Consider the following 21,158-nt stretch of genomic DNA (forward strand, 5'->3'; position numbering starts at 1 on the left):
TTTTTATAATACAGTAAAACAGTGTTACATTAAGTCTGTCTTTATTTACTTTTAATTACTGTGTTTCGATATTAATATCAAGTCAATAGAGAGTTTATGGTATGGAATAGTAGCATAGTATTAGTTAGGCCTATTATAATAGGACAGTAGAGTCTCATTTATCCAAGCTTAAACGGGCCAGCAGAACCTTGGATAAGCGAATATCTTGGATAATAAGGAGGGATTAAGGAAAAGCCTATTAAACATCAAATTAGCTTATGATTTTACAAATTAAGCACCAAAACATCATGTTATACAACAAATTTGACATTAAAAGTAGTTCAATATGCAGTAATGTTATGTTGTAATTACTGTATTTACGAATTTAGCACCAAAATATCATGATGTATTGAAAACATTGACTACAAAAATGCCTTGGATAATCCAGAACCTTGGATAAGTGAGACTCTACTGTAACTCTCAAGCAACCAGAAATGGTGTCTATCCCATGGGTGACGGTTAACTGAGAGTCTATTGCACATAGTTGACTAGAGTATCACTGTATGCAAATTTCATAACTGTTTTGTACAGTTTAATATACTTATTAAGTCTTCGCAATACTAATAAATATAATTGATCCTAGTGTCATTTTGCTGTGTTACTAGTCTGCATCGTAAATTATTAAGAGATGCTATCTACACTGTAGAATAAATGCAGTTTGACAGCACTTTGACTGCCATTGGCTCACTGCTATGGAATCCTGGGAGTTTTACATGGTCTCTAGACTTCTTTGTATAAGGGTGGACTCACCATATTACACATTCCAAGATTGGAAAAACTTGTCACAGGGTTTTCTTTGCAATGTTTGCTTAACTTCTCATTTGCCTTACTGCTAAGGCTGAAAAGAATTTGACTTCCCAAACTGACCAACCGGGAATCGAACTCATGTCTCTAGCCTATAACATCACAGTCTAACACTCAAACCACTACACCACGCCCGCGCGGGCCGTAAAATTGTCCTTTTCAGGAAGTGAGACCCGATGACGTAAGAGGGGTTACGAAAACCAAATCTACCCTCTCCTCGCTCTTGCTCGCCGATTAGAAAGAACTCAAATAGAACGATGAAAGGGACATGTACGCATGCGTATTGCTCCCCTTCCTTCCCAAGATGGTGGCCAGGGAGGGCTTGAGAGCGCTTTTGCGCCTGCGCGAGAGGGGAAACGGGACCTTTCCAACATGGCGGCGCCCAGAGGCTTGAGGCGAGCATGGGGTTCCTTCAACAGCACCGTCCCTGGCAGTGCTTTGGCTCTCAGGGTGAATTTCTCTCAATTTTGTTTTCTTATTCTCCACGATGTTATGTTTTCCGTTATGAAAGTTGTATGTGGAAGCTGCTCTGATTCGGAATTCACTAAAATAATGTTGAATCCGAAGTAATTGAAAGGGAATAACTAGGCCCCGTTGTAAGTCATCGAGGAGTTTTTGGGTTCTGTACTGAAGGATAATATTTTTATGGCCAAGGGAGTCTTGGGATTTGTAGGATTTGGGATTTGGTGAGGAGTTAAGGTTCTCTAGGTGCGGACTCTGAATACAACCCTTTAAGATGTTGCCATGGCAACTAAAGTGGAATCATAGAGCGATAACTGTAGAGCAGGCGTGGGCAAACTTGGGCCCTCCAGGTGTTTGGACTTCAACTCTCACAATTCCTAACAGCCTCGGGCCCTTTCCTTTTCCCCCTCAGCAGTGGCTGAGGGGAAAAGTGTGGAAGTGCCCTAAATGTTGCCATGTTGCTGTTTGTCTTTTAATCATCTTTCTCAGGCTGGATTGACACTGCTGTGTAATGCACTCCAATGTATGTAAATGTAATGTGTGCTAATGTGCATAAACTTGTGTGCCAGCTGCACCCGTACCTTGAGAAACCAGACTTGGCCACGGTTGTCGATGCCCTTGTTGCATCTCTATCAGATTACTGCAACACACTCTATGTGGGGTTGCCTTTGAAGACTGGTCGAAAGTTTCAAGTAGTTCAACAGGCGGCAGCCAGACTGCTCACCGGAACAGCGTACAGGAAACATACAACCCCCCTGCTGTGTCAGCTCCACTGGCTCCCAATTTGCTACTGAGCACAATTAACAGTGCTGTCATTAGCCTATAAAACCCTAAACCAGTGGTTCTCAACCTGTGGGTCCCCAGATGTTTTGGCCTTATAATTCCCAGAAATCCTAACAGCTGGTAAACTGGCTGGAATTTCTGGGAGTTGTAGACCAAAACACCTGGGGACTCATAGGTTGACAACCACTGCCCTAAACAGTTCTGGCCCAGCTTACCTGTCTGATCTTATCTCCCTCTATGAACCATCCCAGGTGCTAAGATCTAATGGGGAGGCCCTGCTCTTGGTCCCACCCCCTTCGCAGGTGTGGCTGATGGAGATGAGGGACAGGACCTTCTCAATGGTGGCCCCTCAGCACTAGAATTTTCTTCTTAGTGAAATTAGATCGGCCCCCTCCTTCCTGTCCTTTAGAAAGCAAGTTAAAACCTGGCTATGGAACCAAGCTTTTGGAGAGTAGTACAGGGCTATATGCAGCTACGAAGTGAATCCAATGTGATCATGATGGCTTCTGGATGATGATTTCGCATCTATGTGCACTGTTTTAACAGCTTATTTAAAATATGTTAGTGTTTTATGATTTTCATGATTATAATGCTCAATGTATATTTTTATGTTAATAAGGTACTGAATTATTGCTAATTTGAAAGCTGATCTGAGCCCCTTCAGGGTTGAGATAGAATGAGGTAAAATGCAGTAAATAAATAAGTAATGCAGTTTGGTATGCATGATATGATCAGTGTAGACCAGGTGTGGACAGCCTTAGTGAGAAAGCCTGGTCAACTGTATATGGTTTATATATAATGCCTAACATTTCTCCTCTTTGCCTTCCCTCAGGGCCTGGCTACAGTCATTCCCAATGTCTCCAGGGTAGATAACACATCCAGTTTCTTGGAAAAACTACCACACCGCAAGCATCCTGGCGCTGTCCACCTGAAAAATATCAGTCTTCCGTCAGAGCTGGTGGAAGCAGCTCGCTTTCTGGTATCCCGTGAGTAAAACTTATAAAATTTAGGAGTCTCTGGGGTGTGAGACAGTTGGACTGTATGCAGTGAAGGCCCTATTTGTCTGGAATTATAGGTAGCAGAAGAATACGACTACAGTTATTATTATTATCTTTATTTATATCCTGCCTTTCTCCCCATAAGGACTCAGGGCGGTTAACATCTATCCACACTAGACTTGTTATGATTGAGCCTCGTGGCTCTGTTACTGACAGGCGTGGGCGTAAGACTCCTCGAGAGTCAGATACTCTCGAGGAGCGAGAGAGAAAAAGACTGCGAGACATATTTGCAGCACCATCTGACGAGGAGTCTTTCGAAGGGTTTACGGAGAGAATGGAGGAGGAGCTGGTTAGCTCAGAGGAGGATGAGATGGATTGGACTCGGGTAAGGGAGGAAGTGGGTGCCACTGGCCATGATGGGACAGAAGATGAATGGGGACCTTCAGGATTAGACCCATGGTTTAGCTGGAGGGATGGGACGGGATCCACAGCTGGAGATGCTGTTGGGCGTAGTCAGAGGTGTTCCAGCTCTGACGAGGAAAGTGATGAGGAAACGCCCGGGTTAAGGAGGACAGCTGACAGTGATGAAGATTTGTAACTGGCATAAAATGGGGCTTGGGAGCAATTGCAAATTGCGTTGGGCAAGGTAATCTGGGCAAACGCTTGGGATCCGTGTGTGTGTGGGACGCTTCCCTGAAGACTTGTGTGCTTTCCTGTGCTGTGACGTAAGTTGATTGGAATCCAGGGTCAGACGGCGGGAGGGATTGTGTGGGCATTTGTTTGTGCAAACCTGTGCTTACTCTTATTAGCTTGACCCTCCGTCGTCTTCTTGACGGACGCCATCTCCTGCTTTGAGAACTCGGACTGAACTGACCACGGCTTGTCTTCCCCCCTTCTTGGACTTGGAAAAACTACAAACGTCTGCTTCTGGCTTTGATCTACGGAACGGAACTGGTCTACTCAACTGCTACAATCCTTGGCTGATTTACTCGTGTTGGAGATCCTGTCTGCTGTGTGTGTGTGTGTGGGAGCGACGCAAGTTACTCTAAGCACAGTGTTGGCAGCAGAGAGGAATCTGCTGCCAATTAGTTGCATTCTTTGTATCTTTTGTTCCTTGGCTTTCGTTTCGTTTATACCCAGGCTGAAGCAAGCAGTTTGTTTTTACCCGGATTAAACTCCGGTTTAATCCGGTTTATCTTTTGAACATTTACTTTTGCCCCTTTTTGCTCCTAAAGGCAAAAACTGCCTGGCCCTTGTGTTTTACGGGCATTTTTTGAGTTCTGTAATCTAATAAACTCTGTTACTTTGAATCTTGTGGCGTTCTGTCCTTGACAGATTGCCCAACGCCCATAAAAAGTTTATTGCAGCAATAAACCCGTCAGGAAGACGATGGATGAGTTACGGGCCAAAGTAGACCAATTGCAAACGGCTTTTACCGTTAGCCAAACAGCTCAGGCTGTGAAAGGACATGTTTTGACTCCTGAACGCTTTGACGGAACCAGGTGCAAGTTGCCAACCTTTTTGGCACAAGTGGAGCTTTATTTTTCTCAGCTCAGTGCTCATGCTTTTCCTACAGACACTAGCAAGGTGGCCTTTATTTTGAGTTTGTTGACCGGTCCCGCAGGACAATGGGCCACTAATTTAATTTTGGGAAATGACCCAGTCAAGGACAATTTGAATAATTTCAAAAAGTTGTTAACTGATACTTTTGGGGATCCTCTCCGCACGGAGAACGCTGGGTGGGCTCTGTATCGGTTGAAACAGGGAAAGGGGACTGTTTTGGATTACTTAAATAAGTTTAACCTGTATCGCCACCAGCTGGATTGGGGGGAAAATGCATTCATGCTTTTATTTACTGCCGGGTTAAGTGATATGCTCCAGGATGAATTAGCACGCTTGGAGCCGGCTGAAAGCTGGGACGCCTTAGTAGCTAAGGTGCTGCGTTTAGACGCAAGGTTCGAGGCTCGTAAACACTCAAAAGCAATGTGTGCGCCACCCATGCATGTAACCAGGGCACCTGTGGTGATGGGGGAAGAGCCCATGGAGCTTGGGGTCTTTAAAAAGCTGTCTACAGAGGAAAAGAGCCGTAGGAGGCAGCTGGGCTTGTGTTTGTACTGTGGGAATGCTGGGCATTTTGCCAAAAATTGTAATGTGAAACCTTCCCAGCTTTCGGGAAAAGGCCAGCCCTAGTGCGACGTGAGTCCAACGCACTAGGGCTCCTCAAGCAGTCAACTGAGGGGAGGAAGCATGTTTTCGTACCCATTACATTATCTGTTGGGGGAAGGGAACTTGTTTCTACTTTGGCACTGCTGGACTCAGGGGCTACGGTCTCCTATGTAGATATTGAGTTTGCTAAGAAGCATGGCATTCCTAGAGTGCGCAAGGCATGCGACGTGTGGGTGGAAGGAGCAGATGGGAGACTGCTGGAGACTGGGGTGGTTAACCATGAAACCTCAGCAGTAACGTGGGAGGTGCAGGGAGTAACGGGAACGTTTGTGTGGGATATTACGAGCTTGCCTAGATATGATGTGATCCTGGGGATGGATTGGCTAGCTGTAGTAAACCCACAAGTAGACTGGGCAACACGTAAAGTGATCTTAAAGAGGCAGGATTGTTGCACTCTAAATGTTACTCATTCTGATATGGAGGGAGTGCCTGCTGAGTATGGGGAGTTCTCTGATGTATTTTGTAAAAGAGAAGCGGACAAATTACCACCGCACAGGCCATATGATTGCGCCATCAAGTTGGCAGAAGGTGCGAAACTGCCAGCAGGGAGGCTGTATGCCTTGACTGTACCGGAAAGGCAAGCTTTGCGGGAGTTTCTAGATGAAAATTTAGCCAAGGGGTTTATTCGCCCATCTAGTTCTCCAACTGCGGCACCAGTATTCTTTGTAGCCAAAAAGACTGGGGAACTTAGGCTGGTCTGTGACTATCGGATCCTAAATAAATACACCATTCGGGATAGGTACCCGCTCCCTTTAATCTCGGAACTGTTATCAAGGGTGCAAGGGGCTAAGGTCTTTACCAAGCTTGACCTGCGGGGGGCCTATAACTTAATCCGTATACGGGAAGGGGATGAATGGAAGACGGCATTTAACACGTGTTTCGGATGCCACGAGTTCCGAGTCATGCCTTTTGGGCTTTGTAATGCTCCTGCGGTATTCCAGAGGTTCATGAACGATGTGTTCAGGGACCTAATTGACCAATTTTTAGTGATTTATTTGGATGATATCTTGATTTTTTCTAAGGACGAGAAAGAACATCGTCAACATGTCAAGCAGGTTCTGCACCGACTGCGGGCTAATGGGCTTTTCGCCAAGGCTTCCAAGTGCGTCTTTCATGTGCCTGAAGTGGAGTTCCTAGGTCATGTAGTGTCAGGTAGGGAACTTAAAATGGACCCACATAAGGTTGACGCCGTCAACTCATGGCAGGAGCTGAAGACTAAGAAGGATGTACAAAGGTTCTTGGGTTTCGCTAATTACTACCGGGAGTTTATTCCGAATTTTGCAAAGCTCACGGTACCTTTGACGCAGCTTCTGCGCAAGAAACAGCCATTTGTGTGGGGGCGGGAAGCTCACGAGGCGTTTCTACAATTAAAGTCTAGTTTTCAATCGGACAACATACTAACCCATCCTGATGTTGACAAACCGTTCGTGGTAGAAGCGGACGCTTCTAGCTACGCGTTGGGGGCTGTATTGTCTCAGAAGGATTCCTCAGGGACCTTGCGTCCCTGTGGATTTTACTCGCGGCAACTAACACCCTTCGAGCAGAACTATACCATATGGGAGAAGGAGTTGTTGGCGATTAAGGTGGCGTTTGAGGTGTGGCGGCACTGGCTTGAAGGGGCACGGCACCAGATCGTGGTCAGATCTGATCACAAGAACTTAGAGCACTTGCAAACAGCAAAGAGGTTAAACCAGCGTCAAATCCGCTGGGCTTTGTTTTTCTCCAGGTTTAACTTCAAGGTGCAGTTCGTGGAGGGGAAGGCAAACTTGCGGGCCGATGCTTTATCCCGCAAGCCGGAATTTAAGACCAATGAGCAGGTAGTATGTCAGACCATCTTGCCTACTGCCTCTCTGTGTGTTGTAGATAATGAGCTTGGGTTACATGACCAGATCCTTGAGGCTCAGAAGGATGATGTGTGGACTCAGGAGCAACTGATGCTGCTCTCTGCAGGTAACCGTACCATACTACCGCATCTCCAGGATCAAGACGGGGTATTGGTGCGTAGGGGGCAGGTTTACGTACCAGTAGGGACCCTCAGGTTGGAGGTGATTAGAGCCCACCATGACGAACCCATGGCTGGGCACTTTGGCAGGTTCAAGACCGTACAGCTTATCACCAGGAGCTACTGGTGGCCAAAGATGCGGCAAGACATTCTGCGCTTTTGTGACAGCTGCGCCGTTTGTCAGCAGAGTAAGACGCCTGTTGGGCGCCCTAGAGGGTTGTTATCGTCTTTACCTGTTCCGGAGAGGCCATGGCAAATCATTTCCATGGATTTTATTTCAGATTTGCCTAAGTCTGGGGGTTATACTTGTATTTGGGTGGTGGTGGATTTATTTAGTAAACTGGCTCATTTTATTCCTTGTTCAACCATTCCGGCGGCCCCTACGTTGGCCTTACTATTTACAAAGCACATCTATCGTTTGCACGGAGCACCCGAGGTGATTATTTCAGATAGGGCTCCGCAATTTGTGTCACGCTTTTGGAAACACTTCCATGAGTGTTTGGGGACTAAGTTAAACGTGTCTTCAGCTTTCCATCCGCAAACGGATGGACAGTCGGAACGGGTTAATGGGCTCTTAGAGCAGTATCTGCGTTGTTTTTGTTTAGATCAACCCACGGCTTGGGTAAAGTGGTTACCGGTGGCGGAATTTGCTTACAACAATGCGGTGCACACGTCTAGTCAGCATACGCCATTTGAGCTAACTTATGGTTTTCACCCACGGGGAGGTGTGGCGCCGTCGACCAATGTGGTCTCTTCGGACCCTGTGTACCGCTCTTCGGAAATGGCTGCATTGCATGATGTTGCCCGTCGCTTACTGTTGGAAGCTAAGGCAACGCAAAAGACTCAGGCTGACCGCCACAGGCAGGCAGGGGAGGAGTTGGAAGAAGGGGATTTGGTGTGGTTATCTTCCAAACATATTAAACAGGCTGGGGGAAAGTTTGCGCCTCGGTATTTGGGTCCCTTTCCTATCGTTAAAAAGATTTCTTCTGTTGCGTTTCGTTTGCGTTTACCGTCTAGTTTAAAGGTCCATCCAGTCTTTCATCGTTCGCTGTTGAAACTTGATACCTCTAGTCGTCGTGGTGCTATAGCAGAGGGTATCACTGCCACTTCTCCGCCATCGGGGGAGGAGGCCTTTGTGAGAGGGGATAGTGTTATGATTGAGCCTCGTGGCTCTGTTACTGACAGGCGTGGGCGTAAGACTCCTCGAGAGTCAGATACTCTCGAGGAGCGAGAGAGAAAAAGACTGCGAGACATATTTGCAGCACCATCTGACGAGGAGTCTTTCGAAGGGTTTACGGAGAGAATGGAGGAGGAGCTGGTTAGCTCAGAGGAGGATGAGATGGATTGGACTCGGGTAAGGGAGGAAGTGGGTGCCACTGGCCATGATGGGACAGAAGATGAATGGGGACCTTCAGGATTAGACCCATGGTTTAGCTGGAGGGATGGGACGGGATCCACAGCTGGAGATGCTGTTGGGCGTAGTCAGAGGTGTTCCAGCTCTGACGAGGAAAGTGATGAGGAAACGCCCGGGTTAAGGAGGACAGCTGACAGTGATGAAGATTTGTAACTGGCATAAAATGGGGCTTGGGAGCAATTGCAAATTGCGTTGGGCAAGGTAATCTGGGCAAACGCTTGGGATCCGTGTGTGTGTGGGACGCTTCCCTGAAGACTTGTGTGCTTTCCTGTGCTGTGACGTAAGTTGATTGGAATCCAGGGTCAGACGGCGGGAGGGATTGTGTGGGCATTTGTTTGTGCAAACCTGTGCTTACTCTTATTAGCTTGACCCTCCGTCGTCTTCTTGACGGACGCCATCTCCTGCTTTGAGAACTCGGACTGAACTGACCACGGCTTGTCTTCCCCCCTTCTTGGACTTGGAAAAACTACAAACGTCTGCTTCTGGCTTTGATCTACGGAACGGAACTGGTCTACTCAACTGCTACAATCCTTGGCTGATTTACTCGTGTTGGAGATCCTGTCTGCTGTGTGTGTGTGTGTGGGAGCGACGCAAGTTACTCTAAGCACAGTGTTGGCAGCAGAGAGGAATCTGCTGCCAATTAGTTGCATTCTTTGTATCTTTTGTTCCTTGGCTTTCGTTTCGTTTATACCCAGGCTGAAGCAAGCAGTTTGTTTTTACCCGGATTAAACTCCGGTTTAATCCGGTTTATCTTTTGAACATTTACTTTTGCCCCTTTTTGCTCCTAAAGGCAAAAACTGCCTGGCCCTTGTGTTTTACGGGCATTTTTTGAGTTCTGTAATCTAATAAACTCTGTTACTTTGAATCTTGTGGCGTTCTGTCCTTGACAAGACTAGACAAGTTTAAAAAGAGTTTAAAAGTTTTTTTAACTATTAAATAATTACAGTGTTCCATGACTGAAGGGTTCCACGACTGAAAAGGTTTGGGAACCTCTGCAGCTCATAGTGTGAAGACAACATATGTGTTATATGAAAGCAAGAAAGCACATCATGTTTCAAAGAGAGAGTGTCTCCAACCTGACTTCTATTCCTTCTCCTAGAATCCTCCATGCGCAGTATGGAAAAGCAAACAAAGGCCCTCACCAATTATCTCTGGAGCCGCAAGCGCCCCATGGAGACAGTGGACCTGCGCAAGAAAGCAGAGCAGATGGAGCAGAAGCTACGGCAGGAGATGGCCCATATCCATCGGAAGGGTAAGTGTGTTTGTGGGGCAACTGGAGAGGGGACCCTTTTTGCCACAACAGTTAAAAGAGGATTTGTTTCAAAGGGGAGTTAAAGTGGTGTAGCCAGAGCAAGGTTGGGAGTCATGATCACTTCATTGTAGACTTACCAGCATCCCCATAGCCAATGACAGAGAATTCTGGGATTTGCAATAATTGCATGATTTTTGACCACTGGGTTAGAGAAGTGTTTCTTAATGTTTTTCCACTTGTGACCCCTTTCTGCCTGAAACATTTTTACATGAGCCCAGAGATATAGGTATATAAAATAGATTTAACAACTAAACATTTACTGATGATCAACCCTTGCAAGGCTTGCTAAACAAGCTGATTTTCCTTTTTGTGGAGTAGAGCTGCAGCATTTTCTACAGAGTCAACTATAAACACTGCTTGCTGCTAAAAGATTTGCATAAATGTCTAGGTGGTGCTGAGTAACCTTTACTGTTGCCAAATTTTTCACAACCCCAACATTGAGCTAAAAGGACCCCCTTTGTTGTTGGGACCCACAGTTTAAGAAGCGGTGAGTTAGAGCACTGGATTAGAATCAATCTGGGTTTAAATCCCACACTCAGCAATGAAGCTCTTACTTCATAACTGAGCTGATCATATTCTGTAAGCATGTAAATTCTGTAAATTATAGGGGTGGCTGTAATTGTACAATGAGAGTTATAGTACGTGCGAAACATGCCTTCCTTGCAGGAGAAAGGAATAAGGTGTGGCAGATAAAAATGTATAATGGTTTTAAACATTTTTAATAGTGCTGTGTTTAATTCTATTTTAGTGTTTATATGCTTTAAGTTTTTAATTGAACTGTATATTGTTCTTTGCATTGTTAGCCACTTTGAGTTTGTTTTAAGAGAGAAAAAGCAGGATATAAATATCACCATCATTTTTTGTCTCTTTGTCAGACGCATTGGACTCATCAAGTGAAGTTGATGAGAAAAAGTTGCAGAAAAAGGTCATGAATATCATCCGTAAAACAACTTACCACTGGGAGGCATTGGAGTAAGTGCCCTGTTCTTTTTAAAAAATGCCTGATTCCCAGGGAAGATTTGCTTCACATATAGCAGGTGCTCACTCAGCTCATTAAATGCAGATTAGTCTGCAAAGTCTTTCATTTTATGTAAAACATCTATGTGTGTATATCATGTAACCCATTTCATAGTAGAATATGTTGCCTAGGAGACTGGTGGACTTTCCTTCTCTGGGGATGTTTAAAGAGAGACTAGATGGCCAACTGTCAGGAAGGCTTTGATTGTGGGCCATCCAGTCCAACCTCCTGCCATTCAGGAAAAGCACAAACTACCCCTGAGAGATGGCCATCCAGCCTTTATTTAAAAGCCTCCAAAAAAGGAGCTTCCACTACACTCCAGGGGATTGAGTTCCACTGCTGAACAACTCTTATAGTCAAGAAGTTCTTCCTAATGTTTAGGTAGAATCTTCTTTCCTGTAATTTGAAGCCATTGCTCCCAGTCCTAGTTTCAAGGGCAGCAGAAAACAAGCCTGCATCTACCAAGGTTGTAACCCTATCAAAAAAAAAAAGATAAGATAGATTGATTCTGCCCCTTATAACACAACTAGCATGTATTCATCAATTGGGAGACTTTTTTCTAGTCTTTTATGATATGGCGTATTCCAGGCTTTGCTACCACACACAAACAGATCCCTGCAACTGACTGCCTCTACTTTGTCCTTCCAAGCTACACGGAAGAGCTCAGCTTTCTGTACATGGCAGCTCGGATGGATGGGATGTTTGCTGCAGTGTACCGGGCTTTACATGAGGTGAGTTGCTGTTTTAGTGTGGTGCTTATAAGAAGTATTTTTAAAGCAAAAGCATGGATTATCCAGGCCTGTGCCTGTATGGTGTTTAAATATAGGAGTGCATACTAAAACACAAGAGATTCTAGACATAAAGAAAAATGTCCTGGTGGTAAGAGCTGTTGAATTGTGGAATAAGCTGCTTCAAAAGTGTGGCGGAGACTCAGTTCTTGGAAATTTTTAAACAGGCTGGATTACCATCTGTTGAGACTGCTTTGGTTGTGTATTCCTGCATGCAAGGGGTTAGACTGGATGTTGGGGATTTTCTAATGCTATGACTCTATACCTCATACTATACCATGGTTTTCTTGGCAGCCTTTTGGCAAGAAGTAAGATTTTGGCATCAATGTTTTGTTTTCCAAATGTTCAAACTGCTTAGCAATATTATCTCAACAGTCTTTACTACAATCTTATCTCTAGACCAGTATTATTATAAGTGTTAATATCAATTCCATTGGACCTGTGCTGCAGTGGGATTTATACTTGCTGTTGCACCATTGTAAATGGGCTGTCAGATTTTGCGAACCTATGGCAGAGAATTCTCAGTATCCTAGATATTGATATAATACTGCAGATTACACCATTGATAAAAGTTTACAGTCCATCAATACGTGGATGACAGCAGGGTTATATGTTATATGTTATTGTCATAGCCTCATCTTTAGAAGGATATGCAGTTTTAGATGAGAAGAAGAACCTGCTTCTTATAAGGTAATAAATAATAATAATAATACTTTATTTTTCTACCCTGCCACCATCTCCCGGCAGGGACTCGGGGCGGCTACACGGGCCAGAAGCCCGAAATACAAAACAATAAATCAGTTAAAACACATTAAAATACAAAGACAGTAAAAACCAGCAGTTATACAAACAGTTACCTTAACCAAAACAATACAGTAAATCATAAAAACTCAATTAATATATAAATCAGTTAAAAATAAAAACAGTTAAAATAAAGTAAGATAAAATGGACCACCAGGTTGGTGGAGGGCCAAGCATGATGGGGCTACCTAAACTAAAGTGCAGTGGCATAGTTCTAAAGTGCTTTGCGTCAAAGGACAAAGTGTCCTTAGACCCAGGGCCTAAGGGGAGGGAGACGGCCAGCCAATTTGTTGTGAGAAAAGGGACCTGTGCGAACAAAGGTGTTATTGATCTGACTTTTAGACAAGGGGACTCAGTTATTCAAGGTACCCTGTATGTCAGTTTTTATGTGATCTGGTTCCTTATGAACTTGAGCCACTAAATGCTTGACATCAGTCATGTCACCCCAGAAGCTGACACCAGGCTGTCTTCTCTATTTTGACCCCTCCAGATCCAGAAGAGAGTCCCAGATTTTCAGCCCCGCACCCTGTTGGATTTTGGCTCTGGGACCGGCACTGTCAGCTGGTGAGAAATAGTGTGATACTAATGTGACATTGATTCTGCAGCGGTGAGAAAACACTTATTTGGGATAAGCAGGGAGGGAGGGAGAAAGAAATAACTGGGACACCCAGCAATTCCGCTATGCCAGATGCAGTAGGTAGATCTGTAACCTGTCCTCTTCCTTTACTCCTCCCACTTCCTTCACTGCAGGGCGGCTCATAGCATTTGGGGTGAGACGATTAAGGAATACATGAACATCGACAGCTCAGCTGCCATGTTGGATTTGGCTGAGAAGCTAATGAAAGGTGAGAGCTAGAGCTATGGATTGGGCATGCCAAACCTTTGACTTCTCAGCTTTCTTACTCTTCCAGCTCTAAGTGCTTCATAAATGTCAGGTGTGTTTTAATTAATAATAACAAATGTGCTGCAGTAAATAATAGCACAAAGCGATATATTGCTTTCAGGTGAATCATAAGGCTACTTAGGTTGATATAACAGAAAATATATTTTACACTAAAATTTCTGAACAAGAACATTTATTAAATTCCTATAAAGTGTGCAACAAGTCAGACAGTTGAAGTTATTTTGAAGTTATATTTTTGTACATTTCTACCCATGCTCACTTTACCCAAAATTGCTTTTGGCTCAATGCCCTGAGCTCCACAGACCTAATGAGAATAGTACACTGCATAGTGGGGAAGTAGGCAATGTGTAGGCCTTCCTTCCCCAAAACACATATTTTTAAGAAGCCACCTTGAAGCTCCAGTTTGATCAAGATTGTCCATTTTATTCAAATTCTCACAAGCCATTTCTTTCTTCTCTACATTTGTGCCTCTTTTGTTTTTCTCCTTTCCCAGGTTTGTCCGAGAACCAGGACCCCTTATTCCCCGGGGTCTATTTCCGGCAGTTCCTCCCTGTTTCGCCAAAGGTAAAAATGACAGTTCTTCAATGGCAGTTCTGTTTAGAAGAGCCTGGGGTCCCAAAAGGCCTTGTTAGCCATGATTCAAGCAACTGAGATGCCAGTGGTTAATTGTACCGGAGATTGGAATAGCAGCCTTTCTCCTAATGTGTTTTTATGGAGCTCCACAGGGTTATTTCAATTCACATAGCTGAACTCCACATTGTGTTGCATCCCAAGTCCCTTCATGGCTAAAGGTGGTCCACACTTAGGGTGTTCATAAAAGTAATTCTTTACGTACTTGCATCAACAAATGTAACAATGGTGACAGACCCCCATTGTCACAGTTATGTTTCATGATGCCACTGCCACAAAGCATTACTTTTTAAAGCCAGGCCATGGCCCAACCAAAGGGCACCTCTTATTGGAGAAATTATATCTGCAGCACTCTCCTGGTCATGGGTTGCATGAAGAAGAGGTAGCTGGAGAGACCTCTCAGGTGCCTGCTGCACAGCTTCTGTCAACATGCCCATGACTGATAGAGCACTAGAGACCTCAATTCCCAATCTTCCCAGAAGCCCAATCTTCAGCCTTTGGTTGGGTGCAATTAGGCCGAAGAGTTTTATGGGTTCACTTTAGGTCATTAATGAACACAGGAATCCCTAGCGGTTTTGAGACTGTAATTCTCACTTACGATCCCGAAACTACTGAATAGGGTGCCAAACAATGCCATATTTCTTCAGTTGTAAGATGCCATCTATTGTAAGACCTACCCTGATTTCAGTACCAATAACAACAAAGATACATAAAATGCATGTTTGATTCTAAGATACACCCTTTTTTTAGAGATGTTTATATAGAAAAAATGTGTCTTAGAACAGAAGAAATACAGGATTTTAACATATGTGTAAAAGTATTCTGGTTTTGATGAGGTGTAGGTGATGTGGGGATTTGGGCACAACAATAAATATTATTTTCACAAATATAAGTGTTTGTTCCTTTTTTTTGAGGGTTATATACATGGGCCTCTTTCTCTACCCCCCCACCCCCACCCCTATCAGATCCTTACAACAATCCTATGAAGTAAGATGTTCTGAGAGAGTGGAATTTCCTATGATCAGAACTTGGTCTTTCCAGTGTGAGGTCAAAAGTCTCAGATTTTAGTTCCCCGCAAATATTTGCCAGGCCTCATATTTGGTCTTAAAGGATCCCATGATTTTGAATTTAAAACCTTGTGGCTCCATGAATGTTTTTTCTGTTCCACTGCAGGTGAAATTTGATCTTGTGGTATCTGCTTATTCTCTTAATGAACTTCGTAGTTATTCTGAGAGAGTGGAGACAGTGCAGACTCTCTGGAGAAAGACCGATGGCTTTCTCGTAAGTGATGTATCTACCCTGTTTTGGTGATAAGCTATTTCTTTCCCCACCACTACTTCACTGCCAGGTTCTTGGGATCCAAAGCAAGGATTTGCTTTTCTTGTGACTTAGTCCCTTCATTTCCTAATGACCATGGTCCACATTACTTGGTGCCAGGACTGCAGATAAGTAATGAAGCAACTACATATTGCTTCCTGGTTCACACCTTCCTTCATGCTATCTGTTTCCCCTTTGTTGGGTACTAGACGTTAAGGTTCTTCTGGCTGGATCTTCCTATATTCCATAAACACTATGCAGATAGTGCTGTAGTAATAATAATCATAGTCAATTCTTCTTGGAATTCCCATGCTTCCAAAGCTCCCTTTCTTTCGTAAGAAGTAACTTCTCAGGCGCCACATATTGTTCATTCCTTGTCTATCTTTCCTAGGTTCTGGTAGAAAACGGTACCAAGGAAGGTCATCAAATACTCATGGAGGCCCGAGATGTTGTACTAAAAGTGAGATACCTAGATGTAGTTGTGCCTTGCTGAAATCAATATATATGGTGTATAAAATTATGATAGCAGTAAAAATGAATGCATAAAATCCTGAGTTTCATAAATATTTGTTTAGAAAGGCAGGATAAGTAAATTTCCCAATAGGTGACATTTTACCCCAAAGTCTACTTCTCATTGTAACTTCTCTAAACATTTAAATTGCACAAGTTATTAGAAAAACCTTTAATTGAAAAGGGAGAAATTTCTTCTCTCACACCCTAACTGGGATAAGAGAGCTCTTTTTTCTCCATCTTCATATAGGTAAGGGTGGTGTGGGGAGGAATAAGCTTTCTGTGCAACTGTCCTAATTAAAGAACCAATAGACTTTTTTATTTTCAGTTCCTCATTCCCTTCTTATACATTGCAGAATCTTGCCCAAAGGTCTCTGTGTGGATGGGAGAGTGTGTGGGTGGATAGTAAAATTCTGGAAAAAAAATGTGGCGGGCTGTTGTAATGACTTGTATTTTTCTGTTTTTCATCTTGTGCAGGGCACAGACAAAGTGGTTCATGATCCTCGAGAACCACATGTTTTTGCTCCGGTAAGAACTGCAAAAAAGCCAGAAATGGATTAAGGGCAGGATTAAGTTTTATTTATGTCCAACTGGCAGTCCACTCATAATCAAGTCATTGGCCAATGTGTAAACATGTTACTAGTCACTACTTTTTAGTGCTTCCATGGTTTATAATCCTGATTTTTGGTCAGAACGTTGCTTATAATAGGATCTTGAGAAATTCTGGAATTGTTAAATTAAAGATGTATTCTAGCACAGAACTTTGTTTATTGGACAATATTTGTTGGGTGTGAACCCATGCCAATTTGTTTTCAATTTAATAATGACTTGGGAAAAAAAGTAATGCAGAGACTTACGATTGCATGGTGTGTATGGTAGATGAGAGTTCTTTTTTCTGAAGAGAGCTTTGTCCTAAGGATCCGGAGGTTCTCACTACATTGTTATGCTGACATTGTATTTCATTGTTTCTTTAGTGTCCACACCATTTGCCTTGCCCTCTTTTGTCCTCTGACCGTGTTCTGCCATGTAACTTCACCCAGAGATATTATGCATTGCCTTTCAGTTGGGTAAGTGTCCTGCTTGGCTTTGAAAAGAGCTTGAATTACTTTGGAGGTTAAATAAGATCTCTGTGTGTTCAGGTTAGGCAGCTTTGAGAGTATAGTGGTTGAGAGCAGGAGATGTATAGACGCTGTGCAGGATTAGGCAAGTGAGTCTCCCTTCTTTGGCTTCTTTGTTGTGTTAAAAAGTCATACGAAAGCGTAAAGAAGGCTTAGTATCAGTCACAAAAATACTTTGTCCTAAATTCATGTGCGAGTCCCATCTTCACTGATTCAGTGGGAGTTTTATATTTATTTATTTTATTTTATTTCAAACATTTATATCCCGCCCTTCTCACCCGAAGGGACTCAGGGCGGCTTACAACAAATGGCATCAATTCAATGCCTACACATAATTAAATTCACCACAGTACATAAAATCAGTTAAAACTATTAAATACAATATTAAAAAATTAAAACATATGGTCAGATCCAATCGTCCAAGAAACCTCATGCTTTATCCATAAGTCGGTCCGTGTCGTTTTTGTCATTTATTCATTAAAAGCCTGAGCACATAACCATGTTTTTAGGGCTCCTCTGAAGCTTGTCGAATATCTCTGAGGAGGGTGTTCCACAGCCGGAGAACCACCACCGAGAAGGCCCTGTCCCTCGTTCCCACAAGCCGCGCTTGCGAGGCAGGTGGGACCGAGAGCAGGGCCTCACCAGATGACCTTACTGGCTCATAGGAGGAGATACGTTCGGACAAGTAGATTGGGCCAGAACCATATAAATGTTGATTAAGTTCCCATTGATTCCACAGGTCTGTTTTAGTTAGATATAGACCTCAATATTACATGTTAAAATATGAAGGATCATTACTAATTATCTTTGCATTTATATTTTACTCTGAGCTTGAATGGCTTTTACAAAAGTTTACATATCAGCTAAAATGACAAGTCAGGCTGATTTACAACATGCATCTAAAAAAGCACAGCAGAAAATGGAAATCAGACGGGGAAGAGAAAGGAAAACAAGAAAACAGATGCACGTGTTCTAAGTGTTTTATGACTCAGTCAAGTGAAAGGACTGTGGGACGACATTTGTAGAGGGGCAAAGCCTGACATAGTGGCTTGTTTCTCTTTTAAGGTCCGATGATAATTTTTTTTCTCTCCTCCAAAAACTGTATTTTTCTATTCTTGTCTACCTAAGTGGGTCCAGAGTCATTGGACAACATGCTGGACGGCCCAAAGTCATTTATGATTTAAAAGATTAGAAAGCAGAGACTTCCAGTTTGTGTGACCATGTTCCTTAGCTGCTCCACTAAGAGATAGATGCTGAATGTGGTATCATTAATAAATAACATGCCAGCAACTTGCTACTAATCACCTTTCCAGCCCCACATTTCTTATCTAGGACACAAACTCAAGGCCCATAGATTGAATCCTACCTGCCATGTCATTTTAGGCGGCTCTCCAGATGATGGACTCCAACTCCTGTATTCCTCATCATTAGACATCATGACTAGAGCTGATGGAGTTCTGATACAGTAACATCTGGAAAGCTGCTGTTCGTTCTGTTTAGTGAGGATAGTGGGGCTTGAATTTAGATACAAGGCTTATGAATATGACGTTAGAAAACATGACAGTACTTTTGATAAATCTGATTTTCTTTCTTTCTCCCTCCTATGTGTTTTCCTAGAACCCAGCACAGAAGGAGGAGAGATTTTCTTTCCTAATCCTGCGCCGTGGAGCAGGGGAGACAGAAGAGCCCTGGCCTCGGATCACCCAACCTGTCCTTTGCCGGCCTCGCCACATCCATGTCCGCCTGTGCTGTCCTGATGGCACTCTACAACATGCAGTTGTCACTGCTCAGAAACATGGCAGGTATGGAACTCTTCCATTCAAAGGGTTGGCAGAGTGAGGAGAGGCATTGATTCTGGGCCAGAGATGGGGCACTTTTGGTTCTCCAGCTCTTTTGGACTTCATTTCCCAGGTGATGGAGTCAGCAATAAGGGATTGAGAGAAAGGCAGTCCAAAACACCTGAAATGGCCAAAGATCCCCATCCCTTCTCCTCACTGGTTGCGTCATTCGGAATAATGACTAATTCTACGAATGGAATGTGAGAATCTTCATCTTGTCACCCTTTTGTTCAGGGATCTTTACCGTTGTGCCCGGAATAGTCAGTGTGGAGACCGCCTCCCTGTTTTGAACCCAGATGGTGAACAAGTACTAGAAGAAGAGAGAATCTCTGAGGACAAGGGTCAAAGTTGATAGCAGTCCTCTTCCAGTGTTTTCAACAGCCTATGAAGACCTACTGTGTGAACTGGCACAAGAAAACTGGCTAATGTCCCAACTAATGAGCAATGGACCATGTTTCAATGCCAAGTTAAATCAGTGTGTGACATTTAAAGTCGTAGAACAAATGTTGTTAAACCTCACAGAGTAAATAATTGTTCGAATTGTTGTCAATTGTTAGCTGCTCTGAATCCCTCTATGAAGGAGAGAGGGCGGGATACAAAAAAGTAAATAGAATAAATAAATAAAACTATTGCTGCTTTACAATGCACTGTATTTAATTAAACTTCTTTCTCCATGATCTAACATGGCCAGGTATAGCAATTGTATATTTATTCGTCTGATATCTTTCTAAGTTATGTTATGCAGGTCGTTAACTATGGACTCCAGTCTTCATCATGGCGCACTGAATGTGTTCTGAACTGGTCAAATAAAACATTTGAAAGGGCCAAGTTCCCTTTCTGGTGTAATAAACATATGTCTGTTAAAAGATATTTCAGATTTTTGGGTGACATAAAAGGGTTGAAATTGACCCTTGATGTCTTAAAGGCAGTGGATTGTTGTTGGTTTGAACTTGGCACATAATTCATATAAAGAGAGGAAAAGATAACTTGCTATTCTCTTACTCTCCTTTCAAGCTTATGGGTGGAGAATGATTCTAAACTAGATTGATTAATGTTGAGAACATGAAACCAGGAGGTGGTAGGAAATACCTCATTTTGATCCAGGGTGGATGGGTGTGATCCCAGGTATGTTCCAGCCCCAAACCTGGGATTAATAAATTAAAATAGGTCTTTTGAGAGCATGGATTAGGTTCCTACATTTGGAAATAAGCTAGAGAGTGAAAGAAAGAGGGAAGCAGAGACTCAAAACTGCATTTAAGTTTGGGGTTGCATCCAAAACTTCAAGAAGAAGATGAATCTTTCATCAAGTACAGTTGTCCATAGTAAAGTCCAGGTGGAGCAGATGAACTTGTTTCTATTCAAGCTATTTTCCTCCCACTCTCTTGAATGCCTCAGCTATTGCCCTAAAGCTCTAGAACAAATGTCACCCCATTTATAGCCATCCTTCAGACATTCCAGCAACTTAGATATCCATCAAGATACTCAGTTTCTATCCAGCCTCTGACCACTCCATAAATTGTGCTTAAGCAAACTAGAAGGAAGCCACACAACACATTGGAGGAGAGAACTTCCCATCAAGTGTTCTTTGCATCATGGAGAAAATGGGATTTCTGAACGCCTGACCTGCAAACACTCTGTTGCTTGTCCTGCCACTGCCTTCTCTTTGACCTGTTGCAGGCAGCTGTAGTTGAGCACTGGAGAGCAAGTTCTGGAGACATGCTTCCTCCTTTGTATCTGGAACAAGTGTCCCTGATCTTTGGGATTCTGAGATATATAATCTTATGGAAATGTTTATTTTACATGGTTTTCGGCCAGTTTTAGACCAGGGAAGAGGACCTAGAAGAGGGCTCTGTGGTAGTTACATGTTTTGCATGCAAAAAGTTCCATGTCTAACCTTGCCCAGGCATCTTCAAGTAGGGCAGCGGAACTGTGGCAAGTTTCTGCCGGTCAGCAAATACAATATTGAGCTAGATGAATAAATGATAAAAATCTGAAAAAGCAACCTTCTGTCTTTAAAGGAGGGGAAGAGCTTGGGAACAATCAGTAGTCGATAGTCTGCGTTCACACTGAGTGACACTAAGCAGGTTTCAATCTGATAGCATCCAGCTGAGATATTTAGGAATCTATTTGCAAGAAAAAAGCATATATGAATAAACCTATTAAGTTCCACCTCCAGTGGTTTTTTCTTTGAGTT

The 21,158-nt window shown here is 43.3% G+C and overlaps 1 protein-coding gene across 1 annotated transcript; it reads left to right on the plus strand.

The window, feature by feature from the left end:
- The first annotated feature begins 1,136 nt into the window (after positions 1–1,136).
- mettl17 (methyltransferase like 17) lies at positions 1,137–19,658 on the plus strand. The gene is made up of 14 exons (XM_008115383.3): positions 1,137–1,293; positions 2,921–3,074; positions 9,828–9,980; positions 10,916–11,012; positions 11,708–11,789; positions 13,138–13,211; positions 13,398–13,492; positions 14,045–14,115; positions 15,355–15,462; positions 15,890–15,958; positions 16,486–16,536; positions 16,983–17,075; positions 18,744–18,928; positions 19,199–19,658. Exons 1-14 carry the CDS (start codon positions 1,216–1,218, stop codon positions 19,314–19,316), a joined length of 1,428 nt encoding a protein of 475 aa, XP_008113590.2. The 5' UTR covers positions 1,137–1,215; the 3' UTR covers positions 19,317–19,658.
- The last annotated feature ends 1,500 nt before the right edge of the window (positions 19,659–21,158 follow it).

The sequence above is a fragment of the Anolis carolinensis genome, chromosome 6, assembly GCF_035594765.1.
Source record: "Anolis carolinensis isolate JA03-04 chromosome 6, rAnoCar3.1.pri, whole genome shotgun sequence".
In the NCBI taxonomy this organism is placed as follows: domain Eukaryota; kingdom Metazoa; phylum Chordata; class Lepidosauria; order Squamata; family Dactyloidae; genus Anolis; species Anolis carolinensis.